Raw genomic sequence first — 20,583 nt, forward strand, 5'->3', positions numbered from 1 at the left:
AGTGTGAGTGTTGTGGCTAAAATAATACTTATGAACAATTTGTACTTTGTCTACTACTTTATAGAGCGAAACATAATATCGATTGTTGTAACGCCATAATTATCTGGTTTTGGTACCCTGGTCTATTGGATCATTCATGCTGAAGCATGGCTCTCTTCTGTGGCCAACCACAGACCCATGTTTCGTTACATTTCACAAGGGCTTGGCCTTACTGTATGTTCTAGGTTATAGCTTAGGCCACGACTACCAAATTCGAAAAAACATGTTCGATTCTCGGCTTGTTAAAATCTGAAGTCATAATTAGGATGAATGTCTCTTGTATGTCTAATGTAGGTAGTTGGGTAGCATCACAAGCTATGAACAATTTCAATAAAACAAATAATTATATTTATAACTTATAAACGTCTGGTCTATATCTATCAACAATGAGAGAGACTTCACTATTATGTTAACCTTAGGGTTATCAATGAAAATGCGACAGTTCATCGTCGCTTTCAAATAATAGACACCAGTCAACGAGTGATACCGTTACAAAAACGACATGGCGAAAGATCTCGTAATATTAGCTTATTCTGGTGGTTTGGATACCAGTTGCATTCTAAAATGGTAAGATACCAAAACTCTAAATTAACTAATTACCTACCTACAGTAGATAGATCACTTGGTTTTCAACCTGGTACCTATAATATAATATCAATTAATTCCTCAATTGTCAGGTTAATCCAGAAAAATTACGATGTGGTATGCTATATGGCCGATGTCGGTCAAAACGAAGATTTCAAAAAAGCCAGGGAAAAGGCTTTGGGTGTGGGAGCTAAAGACGTGAGTACTTTATGGTGCACCTACCTTCCTTTGAAAAAATATTTATTTCGTTGTTCTTATATTTTATATTTATTTATTTTGTTCTCCTTTAGGTGATCGTTGAAGATCTTCGTAAAGAATTCATATCCAACTACATGTTACCGGCCGTGCAAATGGGTCTGGTTTACGAAAATCGTTATTATTTGGGAACCTCTCTAGCGCGACCCTGTATTACCGTTGGCTTAGTCAACGCTGCTAAAAAACTAGGAGCTAAATATATTTCTCATGGTGCTACAGGCAAGGGTAATGATCAAGTCAGATTTGAATTGAGCGCTTATTCACTCTGGCCTGAAGGAAAGGTGAGCACAAAATAATATGACTTATAAAGGTCATCAAATCAGTGGCGTAGCGTAGTGGGGGCGGCAGGGGCGGCCCGCCCCGGGCGGCACTTTTTAGGGGGCGGCAAATTTTAAACAATAAATAATAAAAATATTTTGTAAATATTTCAACCATTTTTGTCGCAACTAGAGATCGGAGAAAGTAGTGATAGTGGGGATGGAACCTTTAACGAGTGGTCCTGCCCGCCGAGAGGGAACCTTTAGATAGAGTTGACTGTACAAATTTGAACCGAATAAAATGAGCTTACTCTTTAGACGTAGTCCCGAAATTTTAAACAATTTAATTGACTTATCTCCTTTTTACCGTAAAATAAATTCATTTATTTTATCCAAATGTGTCATTAACTCATTTTTCAAAATTTATGACTCATCCCCTTTTACCTTGACGCCACAGATATAAAAGTTGTAAAATAACATGGTTTTACATAGTGTTTGTATGAACGGCAAAGTTATGTTTGCGGTTTTCGAAAATGTTTTATTTCTTAAAAACTAATAATGATATCTGGTTTAAACCAATTTTCGTTGCTAGTTTCTATTGAAATCTACAGCATATATTTATTTTTCTTTTCTCCTTCTCTTATTTTAAAAGTTAGAGGGGGGGGGCGACACTCATTTTTCCACTTTAGAAACGTCTAACTTTCAAACGGTTAATTTTGATGAAAAATTTCTTCCTATGGTCTTCCCGAGAAATTGTGCGAATGGGTCTACTGCTTCCTTGCAGACAGAAGCATTAAGGTCGTTGTCGACGGGGAATGCTCCGACTCTGTCTGTAAACGCAGGTGTCCCTCAAGGCTGCGTGCTATCACCTACCTGTGCTGTTCCTCCTCCATATCAATGATATGTTGCAAATCAGCAGCATTCATTGTTATGCGGATGACAGTACAGGTGATGCCTATTATACCGGCCGCGCTAACATTTCTCGGGAAAACGTCATCGAGAACCGAAACAGACTTGTGTCTGAAATCGAAACTTCTTTGCGGAGAATCTCAGATTGGGGTGAACTTAATATGTTCCAGTTTAACCCTACTAAGACACAGGTCGGCGTGTTTAGTCCGGTATTAGAATTGGGATACTTGGCAACAACATTTCAAACGACGTCCATATCCGTGGTCATCTAGAGGATAAGGCTAAATTAGCCTCGAAAAAGCTTGGTGTGCTCAACAGATCGAGGCAGCATTTCACTCCAGCCCATCGCCTGCTTCTATATAAGGCGCAGGTTCGGCCCCATATGGAATACTAGTCTCATCTGTGGGCGGGGGCACCCCAGTACCAGGTTCATCCTCTGGACCGCGTTCAGCGGCGTGCGAATCGGATTGTTAAGTGGCAGGAAATTTAAAACCGACTTGACACTTTGGCAATGCGTAGAGATGTAGCTTCGTTGTACATTATATCGCCTATACCACGGGGAGTGCTCTGATTCATGACTGTTCTCGCCGAAAAGTTCTCTATTATGAATGTATGTAATGTGTAGTATGCATTAAATTAAAATACCTAAATAAGTCCGGGGCGGCAAAATTGTCTTCCGCCCCGGGCGGCCGACACTCACGCTACGCCACTGCATCAAATACCTAAAAGTTCTTATGATCCTAAATCTTTTTCTTAGGTGATAGCTCCTTGGAGGCTTCCAGAATTTTTCGAACGGTTCCAAGGGAGAAGTGACCTTATTGAATTTGCGAAACAGGAAAACATTCCCGTATCAGCAACTCCTAAAGAACCCTGGTCAACTGACGAAAATATTATGCACATTAGGTAAGCGAATATTTTAGAATAAAAAATATCTTGTATAACTAACTCTCTAATCTTTATGTAATCGATAAAGTTTTGTAATATTGTTATATTAATACTATTATCTAATTCAGTTACGAATCCGGTGTCCTAGAAGATCCTGGTGCAATACCTCCTAGTGGTATTTTCAAAATTACGCGCGATTTAAAGCAGGCTGAGGATTATCCCAGTGTGATCGATATCAATTTTGAAAAAGGTAAGTACCTACTATCTATTTATCTACCCAGATTGTACGTTTTATGAATAAATGAATTATACATTTTTATGTATTCAACAGGACTTCCAGTATCCGTTCGCATTCCCAGTGGTCACGAAAAGTCTCTGGTATTGACTGATCCACTAGCCATAGTTCAAACCTTGAACAAGTTAGGTGGTCAACATGGAGTGGGACGTATTGACATTGTGGAAAACCGATTCCTTGGATTGAAGGTAAAATACTACCTAATATTTGTAGAATATACATTTATAAAATATCTATCAAACTATCAAATAACTTACCCGCCTACTCTACAAAAATGGACGGAGAGAAATAATATTAACGAAATACAATGTACTTATTTTGCAGTCTCGTGGATTATACGAAACGCCGGCAGGAACAATCCTCCATATAGCCCATGTCGATATGGAGGCCTATGCTCTCGATAGAGAAGTGTTGAGGTAAATCTCGTCTTACATTTTTCTTTATAATATAAAACAATACACAAATGACTTAAATAACAATTTAACATAACTTTCAGAGTAAAGAAATACCTGCAAGACAAAATGGCTGATTTTGTTTACAATGGATTTTGGTTCTCACCTGAAGCCACTTACACGCGCAAATGCTTGGAGTTGTCCCAAGAAACTGTGAACGGAATGGTTACCGTTCACATCTATAGGGGAAATGGTAAGTAATTTTATTTAGGCCCATATCATTTTTTAGGCCCATATCATTTTCTTACGACGTTTTTTGTGAATTGAATTGTTACTTACACTTTTTGTCAATGTTTGATTACAGTGACTATATTAGCAAGAAAGAGTTCAGCAAGTTTGTATAATAAAGATTTAGTATCAATGGATATTGCTGGAGGATTCTCACCTGAAGACAGCACTGGATTCATTAATATCAATGCTCTTCGTCTAAAGGAATATGCCAGATTTTCGAAACAATCAAAATAATAAACAAAAGCTAGCAGTCCATTAAAAGTTGCCTATTAAATTCTTCTTTACCACATTTGCATTTTTATTTTATAAAATCTGTAAGCATCGCATAACAAAACAGGTTCCTAAAGTATAATAAGTACGGTATATAGAGGAACATATTCCTCGTTATCCCATTATAATTTTACATAAATTAATTTAAAAGCCTGTAAAGGGGGTCTACCTTTATTAGTAGAATTTTTTTGGTCATAATTTTATTTTGCATAACAACGCATGGCAGAAACTTCATTTCGCAGAAAATCATTTGGTATACCATCATTTGTAATACATTAAAAACGCATAATTTTGTAAGTCAGAATCATCTTTAGGCATAAATTGATACGCATAATAATTGAAAGGTAGAACCATCGTCTTTTGGCATACTTTTAATATCCATAATAATTGAAAGACTCATCTATCACGCAAGCATGCAGCATACAAGCAAGCATGCAGCATGCAAGCAAGCAAACAAGCATGCAAGCAAGCATGCAAACAAGCAAGCAAGCAAGCAGCATGCAAGCAAGCATGCAGCATGCAAACAAGCAAGCAAGCAGCATGCAAGCAAGCATGCAGCATGCATGCAAGCATGCAAGCAAGCAAGCAGCATGCAAGCAAGCAAGCAGCATGCAAGCAAGCATGCAGCAAGCAAACAGCATGCAAGCAAGCAAGCAGCATGCAAGCAAGCATGCAGCAAGCAAACAGCATGCAAGCAAGCATGGTTTCTGTCACGGCTCCGGCGCTGCGGGGCTCCGGCGGCCCCACGCGCGCTAATCGTCGCAGACGGCTTTCGCTCACCACCGCAACCTCCATAGCCGCCTGCTCCTCAGCCCGCGGGCCGCCTCGCCCCTCCGCGCCTACGCGATTTTAAATTGCACTCTAGGGGTAGGACAAACAAGACTACGTGCAGTCGGTTTTGCAGCGATTCGGTTCTGTCACTTCACTAACTTTTATTCTACCATATTCTTATTATGCCAAGTGAAATTATGCCAAACAATCGTCGCTCTAAATAAACGTTATGTGAAACAAAATTATGCAAAATTAAGCTTTGCCAAACGTAATTATGCGAAATAAAATTCTACCATCTGAAAAGTATGCCTTTGTAAATTCGGACATATAAACATTCGACAAAACAATAATTATATTAAATGATTTTTATGCCATATGTATATTCGTTTAAAGAAGATTCTGCCAAGTGTGTTATGCCAAACAAATTTCGGAGCATTAAAATTCTGCCAGATAGAGGGAACCCCTGTAAAGACTATCGAATGGGTTCGAATCCCGGGTTAGCAATGATTGGATTTTGACTGCACGGTTGGTGCGGTGGCTGGGTAACTGGCTGCCGTGCAACGTGTAGCGGGTTCGATTCCCGCACGGAACAACTCTGGGTCCACAAATTGTAGTTTCGAGTCTGGGTGTTTGAACTTGTATGTTTGTAAACGCAACCACGACACAGGGGAAAATCCTAGTGTGGGGCAACATTAAAAAATAAAGATATTTTTCGGTTTCTTGGAAATAGTATAGCGGCAGGCAGCACAAAGTCTGATATTGTATACTTTGTTCTGGGGCCGTATTATGAACTCTTATTTCCAGTCAGTCAGTTCCAAAATTTGCTAAAATTGTTCAATCAAAACAAATAGCAAGCAATCTTTATTTAATATTACACAACCTCTCAACCAACCAAATAAGACATAGTGAAACTTTAAATGTATTAACTAGGTTTGTAAATGTTTTAGATACTTTGTTTTTGTGGGCATGTTGGGCTGTACAGATTGCATCTATGTTATTAATATAGATTGTTATTCGCCCTGGGGAACGTGAAGAGACATATTACTGCAGAAAAAAAATACCATTCTCTTGTGCAATTAATAAAAAACTCATATTAATTATAAGAATTTATTTCAATCAAAAGTAACAAAAGTAATGTAATATGAATTATAATAAAACAAAAAACTTAATAACTATAATTGTGTAAGAGCTTCTTCATTCTTCTTCAATAAATCACAATCTGAAACAAAATATTTAAGATTAGCAATGCAGACATGGAGATAATCAGTGTATATTTATTTATTTGGGAGAGCCATCCACTGAAACCATAAATGGAGGAAATTAATCGAAATGAGTCTGTATGGTTACTTGGTATGTAGAAATAATAAATATAAATGTAATTCTGAACAGTTTACAAAGTGGATTTTAATTCTGATTCTGGCTACACCCTGAGAAGATAATATGATGACTACAATTTCAACACCTTTCCAGCCTCTCCAAAAGCCTATTACAACAAGTCATACAAGGACACTGGACAATAAATATTATAGAGATTATGGTGGTGGTAATAATAACCATTATAATATATGGTACACCATATCTTACATTATTTATATACCTATAGTAGCAGCCTCCATAGTCAATGCTTGAACAGGGTTGCATAATATGAGTATCAATGCAAATATTAAAGTAGGTACCTACCTCAATTGTCAGAGAACGAGTTGGTGCATGAAGCAACTATGCAACAGTCACAGCCTCACTGTGGACAGGCTGCGAAACGTAGCGCCAATGAATTGAGAGTTGAGTTAGTTGTTAGGAGCGCCGTCGTCACTCCGCCTCACGTAGGTAATCCTAGAGAGTAATTTTATTATAGATTTATATTATATTATTTATGAACATGATTATATTATTTTTAGGAAGCTAAGCTAAGAAATATTACATGTCGATTTTATCAGCAATTTTATTAATTGCAACAAGTATTTGTTTCAATGCTTCGGAATTTTTTCTTTCGATTTCCAATTTTTTTTTGCTTAATTCTATGAGTTGCTGGCGAGCCTCCTCCTTGGTAATACCACGTCGCCGGCGTGAACGTTGACGAGGAAGTACAGGAGGAGGTAATTCCCCTTGAAGTGGTTGTACCACCTCCTGTGTCGGTACCTCCTCCTGCTGTGGTGGGTCCACCGCTGGCGTTGGTTCCTGAGGTAGTACATCCTCCATTATTGTTTCCGATTCCGCCGGCCAGATAACCAAACAACCAACCCTACAAAGCCTCTTATATGTTGATTTCGATGGGAAGTTTTGGCTTTCCCTCCCCTATACTAACTTACTCTTTGGCCAAAAAGTATACTAAGTTTTTAAATTCAAAACTAGATCGCTTACCAAAGACAAGAACCGTTTCGAAAAAGAAATAAAATCTTTGTTTTTGTCAGTGTTTTTTGGCATCAGCAGAGCTATGGCTTGTGGAAGTTGTGGAATATATTTTTAAGTTAACTATGCATTTTAATAAAACTAAAAGATAACATCAATAAATATGTAAAATACTCATTAGTTTAATATGATGATGGATTATTATGAATGGCATTTACATCGCTCCCTATTACATCCTATACTTATTATATTCTTTGATAACACGGCACGGTAGCTTAGATTTTCATTTTAGATAGGCACTTATAAGTAATCTATTTCGATCATAAAACTAAAACATTATTGGCAAAGATAAAATTAATCGACTATAAAAAGTATCGGAAAGTATCGAATTCCACAGCACTATCAAAACCGCCGTTTGACATTAAATGTCACTCATGATTGACATAATTGTCTGTCTGTAATGTCTGTGTTGCATTCATTGATTGTGTACTAAACAAAAACAGTGTGTGACTCGCTTTGAATATTTATTTATACTATCAATCAAAATGCAAAGAAATTTGCCTCAAAATAAAGAAGCCCTGCTGAAATCCTACACAACTAGGTTAAAGGAAGACGTCAAAAGTATGCTAGAAAATTTTGAAGGTAAATACAATGCTTGATCGGTTCCTTTTGTGGTAAATTTTTCTATGTTCATAAAATAATATAATGTTTATACTACAATATACAGTCAGTATTCCATGCATGTTTTGTTATATGTTAACCAAGGTGTTTCGTTTTAGTAATAACTTAGTGTTGAGTGAGAACAAAAGTTGTTTGCACCACTGAGAACTTTATATAATATTATAGTGATGATTCTTACGAGATGTTATTGTCATAATAAAATATGTGTAACATATTATGATAATGTCATGTTTGTTGTTTAGAGATCATCAAGCTTGCAAAACTTGAAAATGAAACCCAACTCAATAGAATGACACAAATTGAACAGGACACATTTGAAATGCAAGTCCGAGCAGCTAACATTGGTAAGTTTTTCTTTCCTAATCCCATTTTATTCATCAGTTGTGCCAAATTTCAGCTACCTTGCATTCAGTAGCTTTGGATATATGTTGTATATCAGTCAGTATTTAAATAATACAAGAGATTTATGTATATTGACCGACAACATTAGCCCCATTTATGAGAAAGGATAATAAGTTTGTCAGTAGAATCATAGTAATATTATAAATGTAAACATTTGTTTGTTTGTTACTGCTTCACAACAAAACTGCTGAAAGGATCAAGATTTGGAACAGAGGTAGATTATGGTCTGAAATAACACTTAGGCCATTTTCTATATCACAAGAGCTATTATGTGTGGGCAAAGGCATGGGCAGAAAATTTTCTATATAAACATGTAAAGTTTTTTTATCACTAAAGAAACTAAAGATCTTTATTTATCCTTTATTTTTCAGTGAGAGCTGGTGAATCCTTAATGAAGTTGGTATCAGATATAAAACAATACTTAATACTGAATGATTTCCCATCAGTGAATGAGGCTATAACACAAAACTCCAAACTGTTCCGAACAAAGCAACAAGAATGTGATCAAAAACTCATGTCACTCCGAGATGATATTGCAGCTGATCTCTATGATTTGGAAGATGAATATTTTACTAGTATATATAAGTGAAATTCATGTATAATTAAGTTATAATAAATAATAATATTCCTTTTTTTTTAATTGATTTGTGTTATACAATTATATATTTTACCTTACATCTGTATTAGTGTTACTTCTGTTATAAGAAACAAATACATAGAGAACAGATTTCTAATGAACATTGGCTCCTGAACCTGTATTAGTTTAACAGACTATACAACCTTCAAGAAAAGAGCATACTCTTTTTTAAGAGGCTGGCAATGCACCTGTGACCTCTGGTGTTGCAGGTGTCAATGGGTGGTGTCCCCTATACTTATTATACTCTTACCATCACATGACTCGTCTGCTTGTTTGCCACCTATTCCATAAAAAAAGCAGGATCCCTGATGAAAAAGTGCTCGCACAGTCTTTAAACCTTGCAGATAGAAAGAAGCCTATGTCATAGTTTAACTGGTTGTGTGCCGGAACGCAGATCTATGCGAGACACAATGTATTTTCTATTGTTGTCTTATATACGGCATACGAAAGGTTAATATGTCTATTTGTATGTGTATTTAATAAGTCTCTACTCACAATAACATATGAAGTGACACATTATTGCATTGGGTGTAACTGTTATGGTGTGTAGATTTGAAATAAATATATTTGAAGAAAAATTATAATGGAATTCATGTCCACAATCTACATTGTTAAGATAGGTCCTTGTCTAAAGATTCAATAACTTTAATCACAGCATGAATTATCATAAAAGGTAAAACAATAAAAGATATAACTTAAAACTCAAATTGTTTTATTGAAGCTAATAAATTATAATTCTAAATATCGAAGAATAACAGATGTTTAGTTGGTTGCAAATGAATAGTGAGGTCCATTAGCTGGGTACTGCTTGCAAGTAACAGGCCTGCCAACCTTGTAATCTTCCAAAAAGGTGTACAGTGCATAAGATCCGCCGACCACACCGAAGAACCAGATTGCTTGGTGGAGCACTGAAAACCTGCGTTTCATTGAAGGGTCATAACGGTCACCACCAAATATTTCCATTCGTGCATGAATCTGTAATGAAACAAATTATTTCATAATTACATATTTTTCTTTACCACTAAATTTTATTAAGTAAGATATATCCCTATCCAAATAGCCCATTCTCTAATATTTACCTAACATTATCTTAGAATATAAATCATATAGATAGTATTTAGTTATTTTGTATAGTAGATTTTAGTAATTTAATAAACAAAAATAAATATTAATGATTATTTAACTAAATTCTATAATGTTTGATTTCTTTAGTAAAACATAGTTTGCTTACAGGTTCGTTAAAGTTCCTCTTTAGCTCAGGGTTATCATAAGGGTAGTGTGGGTCCTTAGAATCCTCTCCAATGTCAGGTAACTTCGGGTAATCACCATAGCCCATATGTTCGGGGTAAGGTTGGTACTCCTCAATGCTCATGCCATATTTTTTTGCCGCAGCCTCACGCGCCTCAGGAGTCTTCGGGTAAGGACCGGGCTGGTATTGATAGTTCCAATCTAAAATGAAAATGACGTAACAATCATAACACTAGAAATAAAAACAGTAAAGGAATTAATGCTAATGGACTTAAGCCTTACGGTTTCGTGTAGCATTGCAGAATATCCCAAGTGTCTTTCTTACAGAGACAGGGTTAGAAAAGATGGCTTTTTTTAATAAATTCGATGCCATTTTTGCTAATAACACCACCTAAAAAATATGGACAGTTTGACATTAATGTTTGACAATGACAATTATGACACAAAGTCAAATTGACATTATAAATATACAAAAAAGAATTTTACCACAAATGTAAAAGTAGCAGACTCGAACACGACTACACGATGGGCAATTTTTCGGTTTTTTGATTTATTCGAAGTAAATTATAACGATAACTTACACATTATTTAATTTTACAACTTCAAAATACCTAAAAAAAGGAACAAACACTAACATAAAACTAAAATAAAATAAAAATTCTCGTTAGGCGTTGAAGTACTCGTCCGCATCGCTAATATTGCTGATAATAGTCAAAATGGATAAAAATCGCCCATCTCTATTATTGACATGTCAATTAATGACAGATAATCAGCTGTCACAGTATTCAACCAAGTTTCGGACTGTCACGTTGAACATTTTGTTGATACTAGTTTTCCTTTCCTCATATTAATTAAAAATTGAAATGATATAAATGTTTGATTAAACAAGTAAAATCCTAAATGATGGGTAACGAGAGTTCACAGTTAAGTGGCCTAGAAATTGAAGAGAAGGCTATAGAAGTTACCGATTTTTGGTGCCACTATCAGGCTACAATTAATGATAGCTGCAGATATTTCAGCCTGAAAGGCGATGGATCAGTTTCAGTTTTCAAAGGAGAAGCTGCAGTTGGGCCTCTGTGGTCGATATCAACACCACTGGAAAAGTTTTCAAACGTATGTAATCATCGTGTGTTATATATTTATGTGTATGACTTGACTCTGGTATACAAATCTTCAATGTTCTTTTTAGAATCTTCTGAAGTACCGCCATCCGTGTATTGTTCGATATATCTCAGCTTGGCAACAGCGTTCTACTCTTCACTTAGCTACAGAGTATGTGCAGCCACTGTCACATATCCTTCCATCCTTAACACCACTCCAAATATGCATAGGACTGAACAATATTTTGAGAGCTTTGGTGTTTATTCATGAGCAGGTATGTGCATTCCATATTGAACATTGCTCGGAATTAATGTCTGTGTCAGATTGTTTGATACTATTAAGATATGAAATATACTTTCTCTTCATAGGCTGGTATGTCTCACAATAATGTGAGTGTGTCCGCAATATATGTTACTGGAGACGGTCAGTGGAAGCTGGGAGGACTGCAGTACCTGTGCGCCTTTTCTGAACTAACAGCAGCTTATCTGAGACATGCAAGGATTCACAGGTATAATTTATTTACACTAGTTATATATTTATACTATATTTTACTATATTATTTACTTTAATAATACTTAATTATACTTCAAACTTACTTTCTTGATAATCTGTTAGATATCACATTAAAGACCAAGGTAACTCAGATAAGTATTTAATTCTAGATAATAAAGTTTTGCTTTTGATTGCATGAGGTAATCATTTATTATGACTTTTGTCTGCCTAGGTATGACAAAGCAGTAGATCCCAATGAAGACTCATATGAGATTACTACTAAAGTGGACCAATATGCATTTGCAGTATTAGTGGATGATGTTTTCAAAGAATGCAAAGATGGTATGTAATTAATTGAAATATCCTATAAGTATATCATCCTATTTATTTGTTATGAAAAATGGTCTTATGTTTTCCTTTTACTTTCAGATGAAGTGCCACATTTAAAAGAATTCAAGAAATACTGTAGAGATTGCTTACAACATCAAAATCCTGCCAAAAGGCCCAACTTATCAGAAGTATTACAACACAACTTTTTCAATCATGAATTTATTTCTATATACAAATTTCTCAATTTCCTTCCTTTGAAATCAGAAGAAGAAAGGTGCCAGTTTTTTGCAAATATTTTAGACAATCTGAAATGTTATGATGAAGAAACTGTAGCCAAGCAACTGGGCGGTCTTTTACTATCCAGGCTCACAATGTTGGACCAAACTGCGAGAAAAGATGTCATTCCTTTTATTCTTAAACCTAAAAATGGTAATATACTAGATACTAGTCATATACTTAATATTACGTTAAAAAAATTAAGTTAATGGGGATACTTAAAAAATACAGTCAATTTAATGTTTTTGTTTTACAAATTCCAGATCGCATTACTCATGGTGAAGTACCAGGCTTTTTTAGTCTCAATGTGTTCAAAGAACACATTAAACCCAGACTTATGCAGTTATTTGGAGTGAGGGATAGTCAAATAAGAATGTTACTTTTGAGACATTTTTCAAAGTTTGTACATGTCTTCTCGCATGAAGAACTGTCTCAACATATCCTTCCTGAGGTAATTATGCCAGTCTTATTGTATAAATAGATGATATATTACATGCTAGATCTTTAGAAATTTTAGTGTCAGTTTTATTTAACCTTTTTGATTCAAAAACATAATTAAAAATAGAAGATAGTTATTTTACAAATGATACATTGTTTAAATGTTTATCTTTTAATTGTTGCAGTTACTTTTGGGGATAAAGGACACAGACGACAGTTTAGTATCAGCAACTTTAATATGTTTAAGTGAGTTGGTACCAATATTAGGAGCTGACACTGTCATAGGTGGAAAAAGATCAAAATTTTTCACAGATGGTAGACCTAATTCAAAACCAAAATCTCTGCTACCTGGAGCCAGTCCATTAACCGAAAATAATGTTTATTTAGCAAAATCTTTACGAGATCTACCTTGTTCTGAGGAGATATATGAAAGTGATGATAGAAATGAATTAATTTCATTTGATAAGACTTTAACATTAAATGAAAGGCCTTCGCCTGTTGGTGGGGAATCCTTGGATGACGAAATTATATCAACAGAATTACACACAAAACAGAAAGCAGATAGTGAAGATGACTGGAGTGACTGGGATAATCGTCAGTTGACAACTAAACCTGATTCTCCAATATTCGAAGAAAATAATAAAATTGGACAACTAGTCAACATTGAAACTGTGGATGATAAAATTCCTTCAAACTCAGATGCTAATTCAAAAATTGTGTCTGAATCAAGAACAACATTATTGCAAAAAGCTGCAATGCAGGCAAAAAAGAACATAGTAGATATTTCTGAATTAGACATAAAAAATCAGAAATTCGATTATTCGAAAAAGGGTTCAGATGAGTTCGATTTTTTTGCTGATATGGCACCTGTAATTGAGAAGCCAGCTGTTGTAAATATTGCTCAAAATTCTGAAAACGTAAGCAGCAAATTAAACTTTGTTCCAGATGAAAATATCGATGAGAATGAAGGCTGGGGCGAGAGTTGGAATGATTAGTAGAGAATTGATTGAGATTGCATAATTACAATTCTTTATAGGATATTTTGTTATACAAGAAATCTACAAACGAAAAATATTGTTTCAGTACTTCTGTTATATATAAGATATATGTACATATTTGTAAATCAAATATTTATATGAGATTAGAAAATTATAGTATGTTAAATAACGATTAGATCAGACCTATACACAAATTTATTGTACCATATTATTGTGGTCATATTGTAATTATTATTTTATCTCGCCATTATGCCGTAATTATGAAACGCATATTAACGACCTTGGTTTACATTCCTATTTATTGGTTAACGATTTTTGTACTTTCATATTGAAATTAATGATAGCACAGAGCTGGCACTCCGCTATTTTCATAATTCAAATAAGTACTTGTGTGATTTATATAAAAAACGAACATACTGTTTAGGCGCGTTGAATAGTAGGTTGAATTATCAAACGTTGTGTTTTAGAAAGTAAAAATGGATACATTCTTATAAATACATATGTGAAAATGTAAGAGTAAAACACTGTTTTTATTGTATGTGCAATTTATTTCTTCTTTCTCTCGCACAAGAACTATTAAATCACAATCTTATAGCAAACATTCAGGTTTATGATACATAGATTATGAACTTTATTGCTTGTGACGAACTAGTGATGCAGGTTTTATAACCACGAATTTTGCATAATTATGTGCATTGTGTATCAAAATGTATTTGACAGTACAGTTGTAACTAATAAGCAGATAGTTGTGAAGATTTAAGAAAGCGAAAAAGTATGAAAACAAAATAATTGCGTCAATCTAGCGCAAGTAATGATTAAACCTTTTTTGATTCCTACTGATTAATACTTTGGACAAGTTACTGTAACAGTGGTTATAAAAGTGTCAGTATTCAAATAGTTACATGCTAAGTATAAAATTGAATCTATAATGTCCTCTAGAGGCATACTATCTCTACAAGAGCGAGAACTAACAAATTTATAAATCTGGATTTTCATACTATTGCTCTCTTAAATTTCAACATAACCTACATTAAGCTCTGTCCATCCTTAGCTTCATCATAGTACACACAAAGCTTAGAGGTGTTTCAATAGGCTTGTTCGAAATTGTTTCAAGTTCTTGATATTAATCAAATAAGCCTCGTGTTATGTGACAATCTCACAACCTCGCCATAGGCGTCGATTCTCTTCAAACAATAGAACCCTTGCTCTCTGTTACTAGTTAGATTTTCAAATAAACTTGAATAGAAAATATTTAATAGAAATCTGTATTTTTTGTATTATCAGTACATTACACATACAAATTAATTGTTTGTACAAGAGAATCGACGCTTTTGTATATCTTACGAGCATACAGCCCAAACGCATTAAATTACATTGCATTTTAGAATCATTGGCTTAGCCAAATAAATATTTATCTAAGATTCTCTAAACTTGTTTTATTTAATTAACACCTAGGGTTAAATTTTAGGCAAATTGTGTCTAGATTATTTGTCTCATAGCTACTGATTGGTATATCATAACCATGACAGTAAAAATAAGCACCAGATATATTGCGACATGCTTTATTTATTTTTATTTTATTTTCAGCCATGGTCGTCCCACTGCAGGGCAGCGTCCTCTCTACCCCCCTTCCACTCGTCTCTATTGCGACATGCTTATTACAATAAAATTATATACATGACAGTTATTTCTAACTATAAAGGGTGTTTTTATCAAGTGAATATAATATCACTGGCAGACTTATGTAAACCATTTTCTTGATTTGCTTGTGAAATTACTAACAACTACTTATGCAATAATAATAAACAATTGAGTTACTTACAATATAAGATACTTTAACATTCTAAAGGCATAAAGGAAGAACAAACATTTTTATATAATATCAGTCAACAAAATGGGTAAACAGGTAAAACTTACAAATAAAAATAGGACTAGAAATAGGAAATAATCCTCTTATACTACATCTCACTAAACAAATAAAAAAAACGACTAGAGGTTTGTAAAAGGAACAACACAGTTATATAACTACATTATGGCTTCTTGGAGTAAACTTAATTAACTAGCCATAAAGTGAATGATTGGCACTTGTCTTCAAATATCTCCACATGTTCACATTTTCATGAGTAATATACAACATTTGATGTGTACATGTTTAGAGAATTTACAAATACCTCACATCCTAATGACTACAATCAATCAAACAATAATAAAATGTTAAAAAAAACTAATAAATAGCACTTAATTTTCTAAGATGAGATTCTAGGAAATACTTTTTAGATTTGATTTACATCAATTAATTGGAGGTGTTTATGGATAGTTTTAAATAGCAATTTTCTTTTGCATGACCAAGTCTTTGGAGGTCTCATGGAAAACATCAATCATTTGCTGGCGAGCTATTTCAGATAATCTTTCAACATCATTGCGAGTCATTCCACTTGTTGGGATAGGAGGCAGTGTAGTGATGACAACTTTTCCTGTAATAAAAAATCGATTATTTTATGAATTTTAAATTTTACACTAATATTTTTTTTTCATATAGGTAATATTATAACATACCTGGTTCAAATGTCTTGGTCTCACTGTCAAGGAAATAGTATTGACTAAATACAACTGGCATAATTGGTATCTGAGCATCAATAGCTAAATAAAATGCTCCTTTCTTGAATGCCTGTATACTGCCTTTGTTAAATCTTGCCCCTTCTGGGAATATCCATAGCTTTGTCTAGAAAATCACAATGAAGTTTATGAAAATAAAATTCACGATAAATAATCAACTGGTTCAATATTAATGATACTTACTTTTTCTTTTATGACTCTTTGAGTAGCATCCTTCATTAGTTGTCGAGCTCGCTCTGTTCTTAACCGGTCAATAAATACTAGTCCAGAGAGCCAAGCTCCAAAACCAAATGCACCAGTAAACATTAAAGGTCTCTTCGCCACGACAGTGCAGCGTTTCATGCGTGGCCACATTTCAAACATGCCTGAGAATAATAAGAGAAAATAATGAATGAAAAAATATTATTTGTATATTATTCTATTAAATAATTTATTCCAAAAATTAAGAATTATTTTTACCTAATATATCTAATGAGCTTTGATGATTAGATATCACAATATAGCATTGTTCAGAGTTCCAATGTTCCATCCCCCTCAACTCCCATTCTATACCTACTATATATGAGGCATAACGACAAAATCTGGAAGCAACTCTGAAAAATTACAGAAAGTTTATATAATTAGTTCTGTAAATATCATTCGGGAATAGTCTACATTAACCAACACGAAATAATAAATAAATCGATATCTTACATTAGGTTTGTTACGTCGCGAGGATATATTAATACTACGGGCAATAGCACTGTGCAAGTGATTAACACATAAGCGTAGTAGAGGAAAAATTTCAAGTAATATCGGAAAACATTGCTTTTTTCATATAAAAAGGGCAAGGTAAATATAAAACCCGCCAAAAATAATTCAGGATATGAATAGGAGGAAGCCATAACGAAGAATTTAATTTGACATTTAATTTAAAGGTTACCACTATAAAAATATTGGTAAGAATATTGGTTTCACGAAAATAATAATTATTTATTGTCACTGAGTTTAAGTTGAAAAAATCTACAATAATTGTAAAATAAATAAGTAAGTGAGTGTATATTTGGTGTTCTATAGAGCGTTATTTTCAATTAAAACATGATTATTTTAATAAGCCACCACTCTATTTTTTTACATTGTATTATTGTTCATAAATATAAATTAATGGCAACACCTTAATAAACGTCATGTGTCATTTCTAACCAAAGTTTCTTTTTCCGGTGGTGTCCTTTCTCGGACGCCAGATTCCTAAATTGTTTTAGGAATAAATAAAAATGGTGAGCAATGTTGCTAAAATATTTACAGTTTCATTTAGTGTGGTTATATCTTGTGTTCTTAATCAAATGTTATTGCAATTATAAGCAGTGATTGTGAAAATATGGATTGATATTTTGTGAGCCATGTCAGAAAGTTTATGTTACCACTGTACTTGTTAGTTGGGGTGACAAAGATTACTTTCAGATTGTGTACCTATTAATACTTTGTCAATTGTTACTACAATATCTTTCAACCTCTAGAATCACGTTCGTAGAAATTATGTTTCGAATACAAAACATTTCAATTTATAACCTTAAATGATGAAACACCGACACATGCGCGTCATCTGATGCTGTAGAATAGGCAAAATAGATGTGCAGTACCATGTTTTATGTGTATTGCAATATCAGTTTTGTTTTGGACTGCAGCACTAATGATTATAAAGTGTCTCTGATAACCTAACTCGTCACAACATGGATGTTTGTGGAAATATGCAGTCTATTGAACTGGAGCTATGTTTTAGGGTTTCGTGAAAGTCGTGAAGAACAAGCAATACTTCAAGAGGTACCAAGTTAAGTTCAAGAGGCGTCGTGAGGGAAAAACCGACTACTATGCCCGTAAACGCCTCGTTGTTCAAGTAAGTTGTTTACTGAATTTCTATTTCATGGCATTGTTACAAATTGTAAACGAAGTTCTAATTTTAGTGATGTTGCTTACAGGACAAGAACAAATACAACACACCCAAGTACCGCCTGATCGTCCGTCTGTCCAACAAGGATGTGACCTGTCAGGTGGCTTACTCCCGTATCGAGGGTGACCACATTGTGTGCGCCGCCTACTCTCACGAACTGCCCCGCTACGGCGTCAAGGTTAGTAACATTCCCTACTGTAAACTTACACAAAAAAACTTTCTTTTCCAATGATGATTTTGAACGGGCGGTCTGAAGAGACGTACAAACTCACAAAATCCTGTTGTTATATGTTCAATACTGAGATTTGTATGTAAATCTAGTGACAGTTGCTTTAATAACAACTTGGGGTTATAATCAGGTCTCTTTTATTTTAGGTTGGTTTGACAAACTATGCTGCAGCCTACTGTACTGGTTTGCTGCTTGCAAGAAGACTGCTCCAGAGACTTGGCCTTGACTCCTTATACAGCGGTGCCACTGAGGTCACTGGTGATGAATACAATGTAGAACCCGTTGATTTTGGACCAGGCGCCTTCAGGTAACTAATTGACCACATTTTTATTGTTTGAGTAGTTATATGTTTATGTCAGTCCAGCTGTTTGGGATAAACAGATGTTTTTGATAACATTTGAATCATAATACTATAATGATGAAGTTATTACGGGCGGACTGAAAGCAAGTACAATGCTATAAAAACTGTTGTATCGTAATATTCTGATCTTTTACCTCCTTTAGGTAAATATTACAGAAAAATTACAATTTTCTAAATGAAGTCAATGTCAACAGGTGTTACCTTGATGTGGGTCTAGCACGCACCACCACTGGTGCTCGCGTGTTTGGAGCCATGAAAGGTGCAGTTGATGGTGGTCTTAATGTCCCTCACTCCATCAAGAGGTTCCCAGGTTATGATGCTGAAGCAAAGAAATTCAATGCTGAAGTACACAGGTAAGAAAAATTTTTTAGTATTTAATATTTTTACATAAAAGTTATATTAGCTCCATTCATCCTCTAATTAATGGTTTATCTATTATTTAGTCAGCGTTATTGGAGCAATAGTATATTTTAGGATTTTTGGTTGTGATCAAAAGTTTATTTTTACTTTTGGAAACCGGTCTTAAAAACATATCTATTTTGTTAGCAAGCGAAATTAACCTCTATATTTACAAACTATGCAAGTTTTACAATGAATGTAATTATTTACAGAGCACACATCTTCGGTCTGCATGTTGCTGAGTACATGCGCAGTCTTGAGGCTGATGATGAGGACTCCTTCAAGAGACAATTCAGCAAATACATTAAGCTCGGTGTAAATGCTGATGCTGTAAGTATCCTTCTATATTACAATAACAAACTACCCAAATACGTCCAAACAAATTACTGTTCTTGTAATAAAGCATGAGCAGTGTCGAAGTTGGACCAAAGTAATGCAATGATTTCATCCACACTTACAATATTGTATGATTCTAAGTACTAAAATATTGCAACAATTTCAAATCCTCAAAAAGATTTTTACAAACAAAAAATATCCAATCTTGGCTTTTGAATTTTAGCATCTGTTAAAAACTATAAAATAGTCTTCATATAGTAAAACTAATTAACTGGAAATTTTCAGATTGAAGCCACTTACAAGAAAGCACATGAACTCATCCGCGCAGACCCATCCCACAAGAAGAAGGAAGTCAAGAAGGATGCCGGCAAACAGAAGCGCTGGAACAAGCGCAAGCTGACCCTGGCCGAGAGGAAGAACAGGATCAAGCAGAAGAAGGCATCCTACATCAAGAGGCTTCAGGCTCAAGCAGAGGCGTAGGCTTTAACAACAATACAGGCCTATACCATTTAACCAATTGCATTTTTATTTCCTAATATCCCCCTTGTTTTGACCCACAAACTTCCATGGGGGTGGGTGGGACACTTACTAAAATTTTTTAATTTACTAGGCAGTTCCTATCATTATTACATTAACCTTTCCCAAATATTGCTAAACTATAATCATCTTTGAGAATTTAGCATCTATGTACTATGAAAACTAAATAAATCAATGGCGCATGCACACACAGGACAGCAAAAAAGAGGAAGGGACTTATTATACTCTTTGCTATACCCTCCTGTGGGTGAGCCTGGGGCTAAAGTTATGATCAATCCAA

At 34.6% G+C, this 20,583-nt stretch overlaps 6 protein-coding genes and 1 long non-coding RNA gene across 7 annotated transcripts; 4 read left to right on the plus strand and 3 right to left on the minus strand.

Moving 5' to 3' along the window:
- The first annotated feature begins 442 nt into the window (after positions 1 to 442).
- On the plus strand, positions 443 to 4,197 carry LOC118263025 (argininosuccinate synthase). The gene is made up of 9 exons (XM_035574765.2): positions 443 to 606; positions 717 to 822; positions 915 to 1,160; positions 2,803 to 2,948; positions 3,059 to 3,180; positions 3,262 to 3,413; positions 3,550 to 3,641; positions 3,722 to 3,870; positions 3,982 to 4,197. The coding sequence occupies exons 1-9, from the start codon at positions 542 to 544 to the stop codon at positions 4,140 to 4,142; spliced, it is 1,239 nt and encodes a 412-aa protein (XP_035430658.2). The 5' UTR covers positions 443 to 541; the 3' UTR covers positions 4,143 to 4,197.
- A 1,845-nt stretch (positions 4,198 to 6,042) lies between these two features.
- Positions 6,043 to 7,296, minus strand: LOC118262992 (uncharacterized). Its single transcript, XR_004782552.2, has 3 exons — positions 6,868 to 7,296; positions 6,630 to 6,779; positions 6,043 to 6,168 (listed from the first exon to the last, which is right to left on the minus strand). It is a non-coding gene; the product is annotated as an uncharacterized LOC118262992 (long non-coding RNA).
- A 434-nt stretch (positions 7,297 to 7,730) lies between these two features.
- Positions 7,731 to 9,018, plus strand: LOC118262903 (mediator of RNA polymerase II transcription subunit 22). Its single transcript, XM_035574560.2, has 3 exons — positions 7,731 to 7,937; positions 8,219 to 8,320; positions 8,750 to 9,018. The coding sequence occupies exons 1-3, from the start codon at positions 7,841 to 7,843 to the stop codon at positions 8,965 to 8,967; spliced, it is 417 nt and encodes a 138-aa protein (XP_035430453.1). The 5' UTR covers positions 7,731 to 7,840; the 3' UTR covers positions 8,968 to 9,018.
- Positions 9,019 to 9,710: 692 nt separating this feature from the next.
- Positions 9,711 to 10,713, minus strand: LOC118262902 (NADH dehydrogenase [ubiquinone] 1 beta subcomplex subunit 8, mitochondrial). The gene is made up of 3 exons (XM_035574559.2): positions 10,546 to 10,713; positions 10,247 to 10,464; positions 9,711 to 9,990 (listed from the first exon to the last, which is right to left on the minus strand). The coding sequence occupies exons 1-3, from the start codon at positions 10,634 to 10,636 to the stop codon at positions 9,778 to 9,780; spliced, it is 522 nt and encodes a 173-aa protein (XP_035430452.1). The 5' UTR covers positions 10,637 to 10,713; the 3' UTR covers positions 9,711 to 9,777.
- Positions 10,714 to 11,031: 318 nt separating this feature from the next.
- LOC118262507 (protein-associating with the carboxyl-terminal domain of ezrin) lies at positions 11,032 to 15,328 on the plus strand. Its single transcript, XM_035573934.2, has 7 exons — positions 11,032 to 11,376; positions 11,453 to 11,638; positions 11,733 to 11,872; positions 12,089 to 12,198; positions 12,286 to 12,615; positions 12,726 to 12,913; positions 13,086 to 15,328. The coding sequence occupies exons 1-7, from the start codon at positions 11,164 to 11,166 to the stop codon at positions 13,893 to 13,895; spliced, it is 1,977 nt and encodes a 658-aa protein (XP_035429827.2). The 5' UTR covers positions 11,032 to 11,163; the 3' UTR covers positions 13,896 to 15,328.
- LOC118262508 (1-acyl-sn-glycerol-3-phosphate acyltransferase alpha) lies at positions 14,426 to 17,420 on the minus strand. The gene is made up of 5 exons (XM_035573935.2): positions 17,208 to 17,420; positions 16,974 to 17,107; positions 16,698 to 16,879; positions 16,455 to 16,620; positions 14,426 to 16,372 (listed from the first exon to the last, which is right to left on the minus strand). The coding sequence occupies exons 1-5, from the start codon at positions 17,396 to 17,398 to the stop codon at positions 16,218 to 16,220; spliced, it is 828 nt and encodes a 275-aa protein (XP_035429828.1). The 5' UTR covers positions 17,399 to 17,420; the 3' UTR covers positions 14,426 to 16,217.
- Positions 17,421 to 17,603: 183 nt separating this feature from the next.
- LOC118262797 (60S ribosomal protein L5) lies at positions 17,604 to 20,279 on the plus strand. Its single transcript, XM_035574407.2, has 7 exons — positions 17,604 to 17,770; positions 18,274 to 18,387; positions 18,470 to 18,619; positions 18,817 to 18,977; positions 19,226 to 19,384; positions 19,643 to 19,760; positions 20,052 to 20,279. The coding sequence occupies exons 1-7, from the start codon at positions 17,768 to 17,770 to the stop codon at positions 20,244 to 20,246; spliced, it is 900 nt and encodes a 299-aa protein (XP_035430300.1). The 5' UTR covers positions 17,604 to 17,767; the 3' UTR covers positions 20,247 to 20,279.
- The last annotated feature ends 304 nt before the right edge of the window (positions 20,280 to 20,583 follow it).

This window comes from Spodoptera frugiperda, chromosome 12 (assembly GCF_023101765.2).
Source record: "Spodoptera frugiperda isolate SF20-4 chromosome 12, AGI-APGP_CSIRO_Sfru_2.0, whole genome shotgun sequence".
NCBI lineage: Eukaryota > Metazoa > Arthropoda > Insecta > Lepidoptera > Noctuidae > Spodoptera > Spodoptera frugiperda.